This window comes from Convolutriloba macropyga, chromosome 8, assembly GCF_964194025.1.
Source record: "Convolutriloba macropyga chromosome 8, txConMacr16.3, whole genome shotgun sequence".
NCBI lineage: Eukaryota > Metazoa > Xenacoelomorpha > Acoela > Convolutidae > Convolutriloba > Convolutriloba macropyga.
Window position 1 is genome coordinate 12238936 of NC_134475.1, and position 15371 is coordinate 12254306.

General features: G+C 34.8%; 1 protein-coding gene across 1 annotated transcript in view; it reads right to left on the reverse strand.

The window, feature by feature from the left end:
• LOC142344469 (transient receptor potential cation channel trpm-like) overlaps positions 1-5990 on the reverse strand; it is a 33912-nt gene extending 27922 nt beyond the window's left edge. Inside the window, exon 1 of the mRNA XM_075396127.1 lies at positions 5406-5990. Coding sequence (XP_075252242.1) covers positions 5406-5617 — 212 coding nt within the window. The 5' untranslated portion in view covers positions 5618-5990. The remainder of the gene's footprint in view (positions 1-5405) is intronic.
• Between the last annotated feature and the right edge of the window lie 9381 nt (positions 5991-15371).

Genomic DNA, 15371 nt, shown 5'->3' on the forward strand with positions numbered 1-15371 from the left:
TCACCGCAAAAAAGATGCAAGAAGTACACGGTGAAAATTTTTTTCACCGCATTTCTTACGAAAATTGTGCCAAACCTCGACCCGGGATAGTCACAAATCATGGCGTTTTTCAATTTTCGCAGACCATAAATTCTGTTTGCCATTTAGGCGGCTGGTGACCGATTACTGGAACTGTTGGGTATAAAATTTGATATCTAAATTACCGTCACTTTGGCAGCAATGGCCAATGCGAGTTACGAAATCTGTTACGGTTGTTTTTAATTCAGCCTCACATCATATCATGGCCAAACTGCGACGCCTCAGAGATTACCGTAGAATTACGACGCTTATCAAACTTTTCTGGACTTTTTTTCTGAGATCGAGTAGTTTTTGTCACACTGTAACCTCCATAAGCCCTAAGTTAGCTGATCAACTGATCAGAAATGGGTTCGGCCAGGCATCTCATTTTGGACTGTAGTCTCCCACTAAAATATCTGGACAAGATTCTTGGTAAAAACGGGGAAATATGTACGAGCTTAAAAGCTCTGTGACTACGCTCCGAGAAACTACATACTTTGCCAAGATCGTATCCCGATATGTCAAAAATGTTATGAAAAGTTAGATTAACAAAACTTTTTCAACACATCTCAAGTTTTGAAAAAAAATTGAATTTCTCGGCACTAAGCTTCACCTAAGTGGGCTATGTTCAAACACTGCCCACTGAATTAGCATGATATATCTTAACAAGGAATGCATGCGTGATCGAGCAAAGACCACTGAAGGAAAACCTGATTTCATCCAAACATCTTTTAAAACAGATCGAAAGTGACGATCAGTCCAGTCTAGCTGAAAATAGTTTGGGGACCAAATTTTATGAAAAAAAAATTGATCAAATGTAGGTTTCAACTAATCTGTTTGTTATTTAAAGTAATGTTTAGTATCGTGTGCTACTTGAAAAATATAAATTTTTAGGATAAAGCTAATTGTCTTTACCACTGAAATTGATATTCAATTGCACGTTTTTTTGGGGGAAATCATGCCAATTTTGTTTTAACAAAATTCAGTATCTTCATACTTTATAATAAGCGTTGTAAAAACTCTAGCCGTAAACATAATGAGCATACTGATGTAATTATACAAGTTGGCTATGATTTTTCGCTTATTGCTTTTTATTTAATTCGTCAGGCAAAAAAGTTTTGATTTTTTCTACTTTTGCCGCTTTTCAGCACTTTGCCTGAATTCTATTTGAGCTTTCAAAACTAGTTTCATACTTGAACAAACTATCCAACTAAACATGAAGAGCAGTTGCTCTGGAAACCATCCTGAAATGAAAAAAAAGTCAAAATCGGAAAACGAATTCAGCGGTGTAACGGAATAAACCCATAAACCCATAAAGCCTTTTAATTTTCTCGGTAATTATACTCGGGATCATGAGAATCAACTTCGGTTATTTTACGGTAATCTGCCGGGTATGCTTTTAGGATAGAAGCATTTGTTTGTGCAGTTGTACCTTTTCGGAGCAGTTGTTTCATGTTGATTTTCAACGAAATACCTTCTTTAACCATCTTTTAGATAACCATCTTTAAAATTAAAAGGTGCTTTATTTCGGTATTTTTAATCTCACAAACTTTCAAATTGTAAACTTTGAAAATTTTTGTAAGAAGTTCGATCCTTGTCATTCTGATCTTTTAAAATTTCTAATGACTTTCAAAATATGAAGCCATTTTTCCATCCGTATTCGAATTATTGATGATTGAGCAAGCCTAGGAAAAAACACTTTTCAGTACTCGCTAGCAACGCACGATTGTAATATTTTTTTTGATCTACTATCTGATTTATTAAATTAATACTAATTGCCCTTGCATACTCTCCACTTTTACGTTTCTCCTCATAGTTACAAAAAAAGTTTTTTGATAGATTGAACCTTTCCTGGGCGAAAAACATTGGATGTTAATGTGATTGCTTTAATTTTAATGTGTTTCAATTTCTCTATAAGTAACGATCGTCTGATTCTTTATGAAGTTAAATGAAGTTTTAAGGTTTCTATGTTTTTATCCCCTTTCTTTAAAAAATTACAACAGATCACTTTTTTCCCATAACTAAACTTTCTTTTGCAAACAACATACAATAAATTGAGATTCATCGTTTTTCATTTTGGGATTCCACAAGTTTATTCAGGTGGTAACATTAATTTTGGTGCACTGACTTTGAGTTATAAAACTCAGCGCCTTTTTCTTAAAACAAAAGTTCACATTCCTTCAAGTGAAAAATGACAAGTCAATATTGGGCATACTAGGTTTTTCTAATGTTTCTGGTTAATGTTTTTATAGTGGCGAGTCTTTGAACCTTTAAAGTGAGTCACAATAATAGTGATTTTCTAAAACACACATCTCTTCAGTCGCGAATCCTTGACAAATAATAATACAATATCAGAATTCAATACTGATTCAATGCGGTTGGCTGAAATTCTCCGATATAAGATTTGAGATTTATGAAAATGCAATATAACGAGTTAGAAATTAAGTTTTGACAACAAATCTCCTCTCAAATTGTCAACAGATTGGAGCCCATAACACGAGTTTCAATTTTTTAACTTAAAATGAGGCCTGTCCAGGAACAAAAACTGCATTTTGTTTTTTTTCCAATACATCTGAGTGGGGGAGAATTATACATTTGACTGGGTTTCTGTTTAGCCGATTTTGGCTGATCGATATATTTGACATAGTAAGATATCAGTAGTTTCAATAATTTTGGATTTTTCGGAGTATTGTCGCATTTTGAAGTCAAATGAGGGCTATTCTTACTTCCACTTCCTAAGAGAGTTTTATGTATTTCCAGTTCTTTGTTACTTTAAAGCGTTATTCACCCAATATATATATATATATATATATATATATATATATATATATATTTATATATATATATATATATATATATGACTCTGAAATTTGGCGGATTTTGTTCAGGTCATGGATTCTAACGTTTTTGTTTGGATTATTTTTCAGGACTTGTCTTGAAATGTTTTGCTTAAAATGTGTTCAAACTTTTTGTAGCTTTTCGACTTTGACAGGAAACAACCTTGGGATAATAAATATAGATACGTAAGAGGAGTAAATAAAAAAAGCAGCGATTTTAAAGCGTCAAAGTCTTTGACACTTTCAGAGCAAAGTAAAGTGAAAAAAATGGCGTTGAGGTAATTGGCGTTGGGGCGTTCGAAATTGGTCATCCTATCACTAAGATGCAATAAAAGCAGTACCATTGACCTCCTAAGAAAAAATAGTTGATATATGTCAAAGTTTTCAGTCGATAGCCAATATTTTTTAATTCGTAAAGACTATTTTTTGATAAATATGAAACATAATTTAAAGAAATCTGAAAAAAAAACAAAAATGAAAACAATACTGAAAAATTATTACCAACTCGCAATTTAAAACTCTCAACTCCCAGTCACAAAAACAAAAGATCATATCACAACTCCTCAGCAAGAAAATATATCGCTTAAAGCAGTGTCAGACAGTTTAAGTTGGTATTGACACAATCAGATGTTTGTTCCAGTCGTTATGGTGTATTTTCTTTTGATGTTATCCGCCTGCCAAAAACTCGTTTTTGTCGTTTAGTGCAAATAGGAAAGGATGTTGGCTGGCCCTAACAGCAAATGCTAAGGATTGCACAAAAACTTTTCACATTGTTTTTTTTTAATTTCCAGCCTTCGTTTCCATTAGTTACAACTCAGCAAAAATGAAATATATCATTTTAAAGAAACGCGGCCGCATTTCATCCAACTTATACTTTTGCTATGATTTAAGTTTAAGACCGCTAGTTTTCGTGCAAAGTTTATTTCTCTGTTTTCAGATTCTTTGCTATTTCTTCAGATTTTTTTTTGTGTATGCTGGGCCATATACTTATACACTTGTTGATAAGAAAAACTGTTCTTTAGATGTCAATGGTCGACTCATAGGATGTTTTATTGCAGTTCATGAACTGTGCTGGACTTTTTAAAACCCAAAATTATAGATTTTAATGTGCCATTCCGATTTCAACAGAAATTCAAATCACTCCTATTTCTGTTTTCAATTTTGTCAGCAGAATGTCATAAATAAATGGCCAGATAGGGGTTGTTAATTTTTGCACTATCTTTCTTCATAAATTGTTGATGAATTTTGAGGTTTGTCCGTAATAGTTAATCTCCTTGTCATTAGATTCAGTGCCATTAACGACGGACGAGACGTATTAGTTTATTTGTAAAATAAATTAAACCAATTTACGGGTTGCAGATGGTAGTTTTTAGTCTTTACAACTTTATCACTACCCGGGAGGAAGTTTCAACCCTTTTTCACCCCTAATTAGCGGGGATTTTTTAAATTTTTACACTCATTACACTCTTTTCCCCGTTATTTTCGGGGAAAATCCTTCCACCGGTTATATATTCTTAACAAATATTGGTGAACGATCAAGTACCGTCCTTATTTGCTGCAGTTTTTGTTGCTTTTTGGCTTATTCTGATTAATGACAGTTCCATTTAGCATTCCAATTGTGCGCAAACAAATCTATTCAATGTTTGCAGCAGTTATTTTTTAGATTAAAAGATTTCATACATATGGAGCCTATGAATATTAAAAAGTTTTTGAAATCTGTCCGTTTTGGAGGTGTTTTGTTTGGTCAAATAACTTCTTTAACGGCATGTCTTACTGGATTTCTAGTGAAGAACAATTGATTTAATTCCAAGGATTCATTCCATATGTAATCGTTTTTACAACTTTAATACTATTCGTTTTCGAAAATTTTCATTATTAATTGACTTGCGCCATATTTTTTGTAATTCTCTGTGATGCCCTGTTATTCAGTCTCATTATTGGCAAGTCTGCAAGGACCTCCAAAAAAGTATAAATGAAGTTTTTTATTGGTTTCGTTCCATACTTAGCAGTTTGTACAACTCTGACATCTTTTGTATTCAAAAATCATAGGTGATTTTTTTGTTTCAACCCTCTTTGTCGTTGTTTATTTTCTCGTTTTTTATCTCCTCAGTTTTAAATAAGCTACAGTCAATCTTTTCCGATATCTGAAAGGCAGTGTGTCTTCTAACTCTTTTTGTGTCTTCTGCCACTGAGAAGCTGAATAATTTTGCAGTTTTTGTGCTGGCAAATTCAGGTGTTTCCTAGAGAATGTTTTGAAAAATTGAATTGGAGTTGACTTCAAGTTTGAAAATTACATGTGCGCACATTACACGCACATACATGCGAGCCTCCTTGTTTAAATTTATCCTATAACTCACCAATTTCCATAAAATCATAACCATGAAAAATTATTTGGCAAAATTTCGTTCAGCAAAATTTAGAAAATTGATTACAATGCCATCAGTTAAACATTGGCGACGTTAAGCAACGAGAGACAAACCTGACTTAAAAAATGAAAACTGTTCAACAAACCCTTTAGCTCTGGGCAAATGGACTCTATGAAGGTCGGGTCTCCAAGACTGTGCGTTCTGCCACGGACCCAAATACTTCTTTGGAATTTTCACATGTTCCTTCTCTGCAAACCCACAACCCTCACATAAAACAGGGTTCACTGGGTCTGGGAAAAATTTGCTGCAAAAATACCGAGTTGAACGGTTCTCGTTGAAAAATGAAAACTCACTCATGGCGTCTATATTCTAACATGTAATTTAATTTATTTTTTCTTTGATCACGGTTATATCAACTAGCATCTCTTTTTTCAAGCTTTATGTTCAAAAATGTTCTGGACGTCTTCAATAAGCCAACATAATGAGAAAATGTTTCACAAATGGTGAGTAAATTTGCGTGGCATAATTAGCTAAAGTTCAATTTAAAGCGATGCTGGTTAGCCCTTGAAGTCTTAGTGATTAAAGAATGCGAAAATTTGAACAGAACTGTTGAGTTAGTTGGTAAGGACAGAATAGAATTTGTGCAATGAAAACAGATCTAGTGTGGTCATGTTTATTCGACATCTTGTGAAAAGAATAGATGATGTTAGAGATCAAAAGTCTTGAAACGAAATTCTTAAAACAAACCCTATGATATGATAGCATCCAATTCTATGATAGACAGCATAATTTCCAATTCTCGCCAATAATGCAGAACCTTAAGGTAGGGGAGGGGAAGTCAATTTTGGACTATATAAGCATAATTTATATGAGTTGTTTCTTGTAGATAAAATAAAAACGGCTGATACTGTATGAAATTTAACAGTCAAGTTATGCTTAAGGGAAAGTAAGAAAAGATATCACGATGCAAACAAGTGATTGCGTCAAATGAAGAAAGAAGGGCGCCTCACTAAAGGTTAATCAAATAACCAGAGAGGTGTTGAATCCTTCGAAAGAATTCTGACCATGACTTCTGAGACAAGAAAAGGATTGCTTCACAGACATGCTACATTCACAATCTCAAACAAAAGAACAGATAGAGGCAAACACATATACATTGTAGAATTTGGGAAATCGGCTTGCAATTGAAAGTCATTTGGCAAACCAGACATTTATGGAGCAAAAAGGGTAGATCTTAGAAGTTGAATGCGTGCAAAATTGACTTTCTGAGGGGGACCAAGTTTAGAAAAGTTAGCTATCGTCAGTAATTTAACTCAGTGTGGCCAAACTTGTTAAGGAGTTGGTACATACCACGGGGCAGGTTTGTTCGTTGTCACTTTTGGGAATTTATTTTACAGATACCGTTGGGGGGGGGGGGCTTTAAACTTCCAAAAAAGCCTTAAATTCTTGAGTTTACAGTTTGACCGATTGATTAATTGGTAGCATCATAAGTCTGATTCTGCGTTTGTTTTAGTTTGAATAGCTTGAGTAGTAGTCTGCAATGTATGAAGAAGGCGTTCAGGTCATTCAATTGTTCATTTGAAGTCAAGGAACAAACTTTACGTAAGAAAGGCATAACTAATGTGGTCCTTAAACCGAAGTGAACAGTTTATTTTGTTTTGATCACTCATGTATATTGTTGCTTGCTAAGTTACTAAGGAGTAGAACCACAACATTACCAAAACATTACAATAACAGAGTTGTTGCTGAGGAGTTGACCTGTAGAGAAGTTGTGATAACAAAAACATTGTTGAGAGTTAAATTGACTTGATAAATTTACTTTGCGCGATTGGAAATCAGGACACCGAAAATCACCGGAGAACCGCAGTTAGATCAAGCTGCTTAACTAAGAGCTTGAAGAATTGAGGGAATAGTAGCTTATTACTTCTGAGTTTGGTTACAGAGTTATAATTGCTAACCATCTCTTATAATAAAACTCTGGTTGAAATTTGATGGGATTTTGTGATCTTTTACACTTCTTGTTTTTTATTTGATTTACTCGAATCAATTCATTGTTCCAACTAGAGTTCCTTACAGTCGATAAGAGAAGCGTGGGGACAAAGTAACCTTCCAATAGAAGTCTGAGAGCCATCAAAACATCCCTATCAATTTGTCAGAGTTTTGGCTCTAGTCGGTCCCCAGCCAGTCATTCTAAGCAAAGTACAAACTTCTACAGTGGCGCTCCTGGTTGGGCAATCGCGAGACTTCTTGACAGTTGGAGTGGATTGAGGGCTGTGGTGGTTGTAGTTTGCAGTTGGACTTTGCAAGTGCAAAAAAAATGTGAAGCAGAATTGACTTGTGCAACGATGAGTGATGAAGAAAGAGGAACCCGTGGACAGAGTCAAGTTAGAGCTTGACGGAGAGGGACAGAAAAAAAAATGCGAGTGTGCAGAGCAGTTTTCAGTTGACTTGGAGCTAAATTGTTTGTATTGTTTTCGCTAAGCTTTTCTTGAGACTAGAAGATTGATAGAGTGAAATTTGACTGAGTCAAGAGCGTAAGTTACGTGAGGCTGAGTACCAACCAGCTTCCCTGGCGTAGGTTAATACAGGGCCTTGGCCTAGATCAAGAGATTTGTGAGGCAAGATAGAGAGAAGTGAGAAATAGCGTTTAAGACCGCCATTGTCAGTAATTGCTTGTTCTTGAGCAAAAAAGGCCAGTTGTGGTTCAAAAGCAGCAAGACGCTAGTGTAGAGTGCAAAGCAGAATAAGTCAGGTTAGAGGAACAGTAGTTAAATATAATAGTGCAGGAACAAAGCTTTGCAGAAATGTTAGACAGAGTAGGAAGAATTAGAGTTGAGGATCACCACGAATAGGTAAAGAAAAAAAGAGATACATAAAAATTTAGTAAACATGGTTTGGAGTGCGCTCCCGTTTGAAGATTATTTTTTTTTCGGAAAGATTCCTAAATTGGAAGGAATGAAGGATGTACTACCTTGACGTTGTAGACGTGGTACAAATGAGTGAAGCTCAAGCTATTTCACCAATGCTCAGTCTATTGCGAGGATGGGAGTTGCAAACGGTTTCAGATTTTTCTTTCAGATTCTGGTTGGCGGAAAAATTGTGCAGTGGTAATGTCGTTAGGACAATACTTTGACACCATTGAGAAGAAGCTATCTTTAAGTAGGGAAAAACAGTGATCGTACACACGGTATTAGAAGGAGAGGAAGAAGTGTAAATGAAAAGAAAGCGTAAAGTGAGGAGAAAGCAGAAAAATTAGGTCTGAGTATGTTGGGAGAAGTAAACAGGGAAGAACAGGTACCGAGTTTGAAAAGATGTCATTTGAAGGTTTTGATGAAGAAAAAGAATTGAGGATAGAGTTACAGTCACGAGTTGAAAAAGAAGAGGAGGATTTGCAGTGGTGTGAGACCATGACGGAGGTTGATATAGAGAGCAAGGAACAGAGATGAATACAGGAGGCCCGTAGTGTTGTCAAAGTTGGAGAAAGTGGTCACACCCGAGGGATTCGAGTGCTATGTAGACCATTCATCAGCCTACGATGGAGGCGATTACTGTTTCTTCGTGAGTGATTCTGACTATGAAGGCAGTGAGGATGAGGAAACTGATCTTCCTCCAGAGGTTTTTGGATGTACTCAAAGAGAAACCTTCAGGATGTACCTCTCATGGCACCTGAGTTTTCGTCTCTAATAGGAGGAGGTGAATTTGATATGAGAGGGATAGAGTCCATTCAAGTAATTTCTGCAGAAAACCTCGCTGAGGACAATATTAGAGCTAATTTGAAAGGAGAGATCGACACCGTAATCGAAAACGTCCAATGTATAGTGGAGAGAATGGGATGTATATCAAGTATAGATGAAAAAGAGTCTTTTTGAAACGTGAATAGAGTCAAAACGAATGGTAATGTTTCCGTTTGTCCCTCAAGCGTTAGTTCTAGACACTGGCAATGTATAGAGTCACAATCAGGCAAGATTGGGGAATTTTTTGGACAGGTTGAGTGGACTGACAACCCGGGTGACTTATAAGGGAAACGGCCAAAACTAAGTGCAGTTTTTAATCAACGGATGGATCCCAAAGTAGAAGAATTTGAACTGTAGGATGAAATTAGTACACGGGCAGTTGTGGACTTTCAAAATAATAGGAGCGAAGTCCATAATTTGTATAGACGAGTTTGGATTCATTTTCTTTCGAGGGCTTGTGGAATAGACTTCTGCTGGAAGCAACAGGCGTTCTTGAGCTTAGAGATTCAAGCACGTCTAAAACAGACAGTGTTCACGTCCTGGATAACTGCACTTCAGTGGTTTCAGTGGTACATCTAGGGAACAAATCAGGTGAATCCAGATTACAAGCGCTTTCCTTGGCCAGAGTCGCTGAGTTTGAATGGGAAAACTCGTCAGAGAGTCCTTTCAAGGGTATATGTGTAGCGATTTCCACAGGCAGGATTGATTTGAGGGTGGCAGGATTGATTTGGAAGATTGTCATGAATTACAGAGGACCTACGATCGTACATTGGATCTTGAGCACCAGTACTGCATAAATATGTCCGAGCTTCGAGCCAAACTGGTAAGGAACTTGTCTACAGTTGGACACCCGTGGCCAGAAGAAGAAGATGGAGGGGAGATTGTCCCGGTGCGGGAGAGTTATAATGAGCGCAAATCGGACGCCCAATTTAACAAGATTTTATTGACTACGCCAATTTTAAGAGAAAACCTGAGTGTCCAAACTTGTCATAACAACTGGAGAACAGCTGAGGTGTCTTTGGTGGAAAAAAGTTTGAGAACTTTGAAGCAGTTCTTCATGGAAAGCCAAATAGCCTTAAGAGAAGATTTTTTTCAATGGTCACATCAAGTACAAAATGTAGGATATCGGAGAACGGCTAGGCGGAAGAGGGTTTTTTGGAAGTCAGAACACAAAATGCTTTATTAAGCGGCACGGAAATCTTGAAAGTGGTGTCTGAAGGCGACATCGGGCAGGGAGGAAAGGCAGAATGGAGACCAACCCAAGTCGCAGTGAGCAATCAGCGGAATCACTCAGCTCATGTTGTGAGGAATTCAGATCCAGGTGTTGTGGTCAGGTGTTAGCCGAAGCGAGTGAGTCTTGCAGTTCACCGGAGGACCTAGCAAATGATGAGCGAACTAATTGGCAAGCCAGTCAAATTAGAAGTTTGAGCCATCAGCTGATTCACAGTACAAAGTTTATCAAGCCGAGAGTTGAATACGGAACCCTAAATAGCGGTAAGAGTTCGGAGCACAACTTCATCTTATCGTCGAGGGATGACGATCAGAACAGAAGGGAGGATTTCTGTCGTTGGCTAATTTGCAGTACCTTTTGATCAATACGATAATTTGGTACACAGCAGGGGGGAGGAGACCAGTAATCAGTCCTGCAGTGGGACAGAATTCCGGCTCAGTGATTCTAGGAACACGATATTGAGAGGATCGATGTGGCTTCAGATAACTCAGAAGAAGAGACGGAGTAGGCTGAAGCTGATGAAATTATGGTGCTGGAGGAGGAGACCTCTTGATTTGAGGTGGCGGTCCAGTGAGGAGAAGGGAGGACATCTCTCCCATCATGAAAGGAAGAAAGATTTTAAAAAAAGTACAGTCGGTTTCATAATCTTCAGAACGATAGGTTCTTCCTAGTTTAGTATCTAATTTCGTGTTTCAAATTTGTTTCTTTGTCTAATCATTGGTCGTTAAAGTGCTAAAGATAGTCCGAAATATTGATTAAGGGTGTCAACTTTGTTTATGTGGCGAAATAATTGCTTAATATTGTCACGCAAACTGTAATTGGTAGAGGGTGCATGGAGTATCAGTGGTTAAACACAGAAAATTGGTTTGTGAATATTAGGTAGAGCAAGCCATTTGTATATAACTAAAATAGAAATAGTATTAGAAAGGTGAGTTGAACCATGAGTAATTGAATTTAGAGATACCGGAATTGTTTGAAGGATAATTTTTGTTGCTTTTTTATTAGTTGTTTTATGTGTTGTATCTGTAAACAGAGACAAGTTCTTAATTTGCGTAATCCATCTAGTAGTTTTAGCCATATTTGTTGATTTGAACTCATTTGCTGTAACTTCATAATGTTCTGGAGTAATACATTTATGTACTATTAATAATCATTTGTAGAAAGCGATGGTTCACAATTAGTCTACTAGGCCTAGCTTTAGTGAATAAGTTTGTTGTGATGTGTTGTGGAAAAATAAAAAAAACTAAGGTATGCCTGAAGCAAAAGCTTCTGATAAGCGAGAATAGAGGTATCAACAAGACAAGCAAATAAATGTTTTAATAAAGGTTGGTTAAGAATTAGAGCAAATGCCAGTTTTAGCAATTATTCAGGAGAATAATAATCTAGAAGTCAGGAGTGTAGAATTTGTGACGTCCTACTTTTCTCACAAAAGTTTTGCAATTGGAAGTTGAAGAAATTTGATTTCAAAAATTGGTTTCTCACAAATTGTTAGTAAGCATGTTGGCTTGCAATTGAAAGTCTTTCGGCAAACCGAACCTTTATGAAGCAAAAAAGGTAGATCTTAGAAGTTGAATGCGTGCAAAACTGATTTCCTGAGGGAGACCAAGTTTAAAAATTATTCGTTGTCACTTTTGGGAAATTATTTTACAGATACCGTGGGGGGGGCTTTAAACTTCCAAAAAAGCCTTAAATTCTTGAGTTTAAAGTTTGACCGATTGATTAATTGGTAGGATCATAAGTCTGATTCTGCGTTTGTTTTAGTTTAAATAGCTTGAATATTAGTCAGCATTGTATAAAGAAGGCGTTCCTGTCCTTCAATTGTTCATTTGAAATCAAAGAACAAACTTTACTTAAGAAACGCAAAACTAATGTGGTCCTTAAACCGAAGTGAACAGTTTCTTTTGTTTTGATAACTCATGTACATTGTTGCTTGCTAAGTTATTAAGGAGTAGAACCACAACATTCAGAAAACAGTATCATAACAAAGTTGTAGCTTAGGAGTTGACCTGTAGAGAGGATGTGATAACAAACACATTGTTGAGAGAGTTGAATTGACTTGATAAATTCAGAACATCTATTTGCGTGACTCGAAATCAGGACACCCAAAAAACACTGGAGAACCACAGTTAGATCAAGCTGCTTAATTGAGAGCTTGTTGAATTGAAAGAATAGTAGCTTTTTGTTTCTGAGTTTGGTTAGAGAGTTAAGGTTTTGAACCATCTTTTATAATAAAGCTCTGGTTGATTTTTGACGGGATTTTGTGACCTTTTACAATTCTTCTTTATTCATTTGACGTTATTTGTTTACTCGAATCAATCCATTGTTCCGACTAGAGTTTCTTACAGCCGACAAGAGCAGCGTGGAGATAAAGTAACCATCCAATAGATGTCTAAGAGCCATCAAAACGACCCCTATAAATTGTTAGAATTTTTGGCGCTAGTCGGTCCCCTTCTAGTCAGCCTTTGTAAAGTACACAGTTGCATATATACATATACATATATATATATATATATATATATATATATATATATATATATATATACATATATACATATATATATATATATATATATATATTTATAAATATATATATATATATATATATATATATATATGTATTTATATTTATATATATATATATATATACATGTACATATATACATATAAATATATATATATATATATGTATATATATATATATATATATATATATATATATATATATACATATATATATATATATATATGTATATATCTATATATATATATATTTATATATATATATACAAATAACATATACATATATATATATATATATATATATAAATATAGTACATATATATATATATATATATATATATGAGCTAACAAGGATAGTCGTTGATGTGCGTTCACACTTGATGTTCCGACCTGAGCTCATCTACATTTTTGACTTCATTTTCCACCTAATGATGAGATAATTAAAAATAGATATTTGAATTTGAACAAATCGATACACGACCGAATTACTCGTTGATTTTCATAATACCATGCCTCGTTATAGCGCTCAACAAATATGCCATTAAAAGGATTACGAGGGCAAAAAACAGAACACAAAATCACTAAAAGGAAAAAAATAGCGAATGAGCTATAAAAGAAAAAAAACACAAATATTGACAGCTCACAAAATTTTTATGAAAACGCATATTGTCCAAAAAAACAAAACATCAGTTACAACATGATATCAATTGAAAAAAAGTTCATGAATAGCAAGGAATTGGATGGAACCTCTCAAAGATTAGAAAAAGTTACAAGTTGACGAAAAGAACAAAAAGTTGAAAGATATAAAAAATATTTGAAAAGAAACAATATCATAAACTGTAACACTATTCGCTGTAAATTGACTGCATTAAGTAAAATCATTCATTTAACCCTGAATTAAAAGTCTATGAGTCCAGTCAGCACTTTACGTGTACATGAAGAAAAAAGCAAAAACAGCAAAGTCAAAAAAATGAACGAAAAAATTATCGAAATCAAAAAAAAGAATTTTTGGTCAAAAGTTTTCTAACTTCATATAAATTTTTAATAGCAATGGAGTTCTTTTTCACAATATGACTCGAAAATGACAAAAAATCAACATGTATGAACAAATATAATAAATTTTGGAGAAAACCAGTTATATCAACGCCATTAAATTCAATAGTTTTCAACGGAAGTCTAAAAATACGCTAATTGATGTCTCAATGAGAAGGCAAGGATGTTTGTCAATCATAATTCATCAAAAGGATAACACAATAAGTCTTAGGATTATGAAAACAACATGCAGAAATCAAACATTCAGTATAAAAGTGCGAAAAAATGTCGAAGCTATTTAAACCACACGCGTTTCTCTGATAACTTCATCTATGATCCATTGGAAGTCTTCTCTAAGCCAACGGGAACTATCAGTTTTGGGATAATGCGATAAGATTTCAAAAGGAACCAAAACAACAAAAAAAAACAATTTTGTTTTTGAAATTATGAGATTTCGTGGCATTGAAGTCATGAAAGCAATAGTTAGCAGATAAAATAGCTTAACTGATTTTTTGGCTGCAGTAAAAAGGAGGTGAGCCCTGTAATTACTGAGACTGACTTGCAGTTCATGTAATTAAGTTTAATATTAGTTGGTAATAAAAATACTTCAAAATTTTTTTTTAAAAGTCTTGAGAGCCACTAAACTCAATAGCTCTCAACTGAAGTCAATACATCAGCAAATTTTGCTTCAATTGGACGTTTAGGATATTTTTCATTCCTAATTCATTAAAAGACATCAGAATAAGTCTTATTATTATGAAAACAACAACAAAGGCAGGCATAAACCGGGATGTCAGTAGAAAAGTGCAAGAAATTGTCGAAGCCATTTAAACTATAAATTTTTCTCTGAAAAATTTATCCATTCAACGTCTCTTCTAAGCCACTGGGAACTATTATTGTTAGAATTTTGATAAAAGTTCAAAGGCAACCAAAAATAAAAAAGAATATCCAAAAATTACAAAAAGATTTATAAAAACTCAAAGTCGTTGTATCGAAGTCATAAAACCAATAGTTAGCAGACAAAATTGCTAAGCAGATATACATTAGTTGCAGTAGAAAAAAAAATAGGTCTTGTCATTACTGAGACAGACTTACAGTTCATGAAATTAGGTTTAAGGTGCGTTATGTCCAAAAAATATTCTAAAAAATTATTTTTAAAGTCTTAACAGCCATTAAATTCAACAGCTTTCAATCACAGACAAAAAGTACACCACGCTATGCCCCGATGGGAAGACAAGGATGTTCGTCATCAAAAAGTCATCAATAAAACGTCACAATAAGTCCTAAGATTATGAAAACAACGACAAATAAAGGCAAAAAACAAAAAAGGCAGAAATGCGAGAAGACAGTATCGAAGCCATTTAAACTTTATCTATGATCCGTTGAACGTCTTTTCTAAGCCAATGATAACTTTCAATATTATGATATTGAGATAAGATTTCAAAAGGAGCCAAAATTACAAAAAAAATCTTTTTTTTTGAAATTATGAAAACTTGTGCTATCGAGGTAAAAAAAACCAATAGTTAGCATATAAAAGCGTTTACCAGACTATTTTTGGTTGCGATAAAACGACGGGGGGCCTGCCATTACTGAG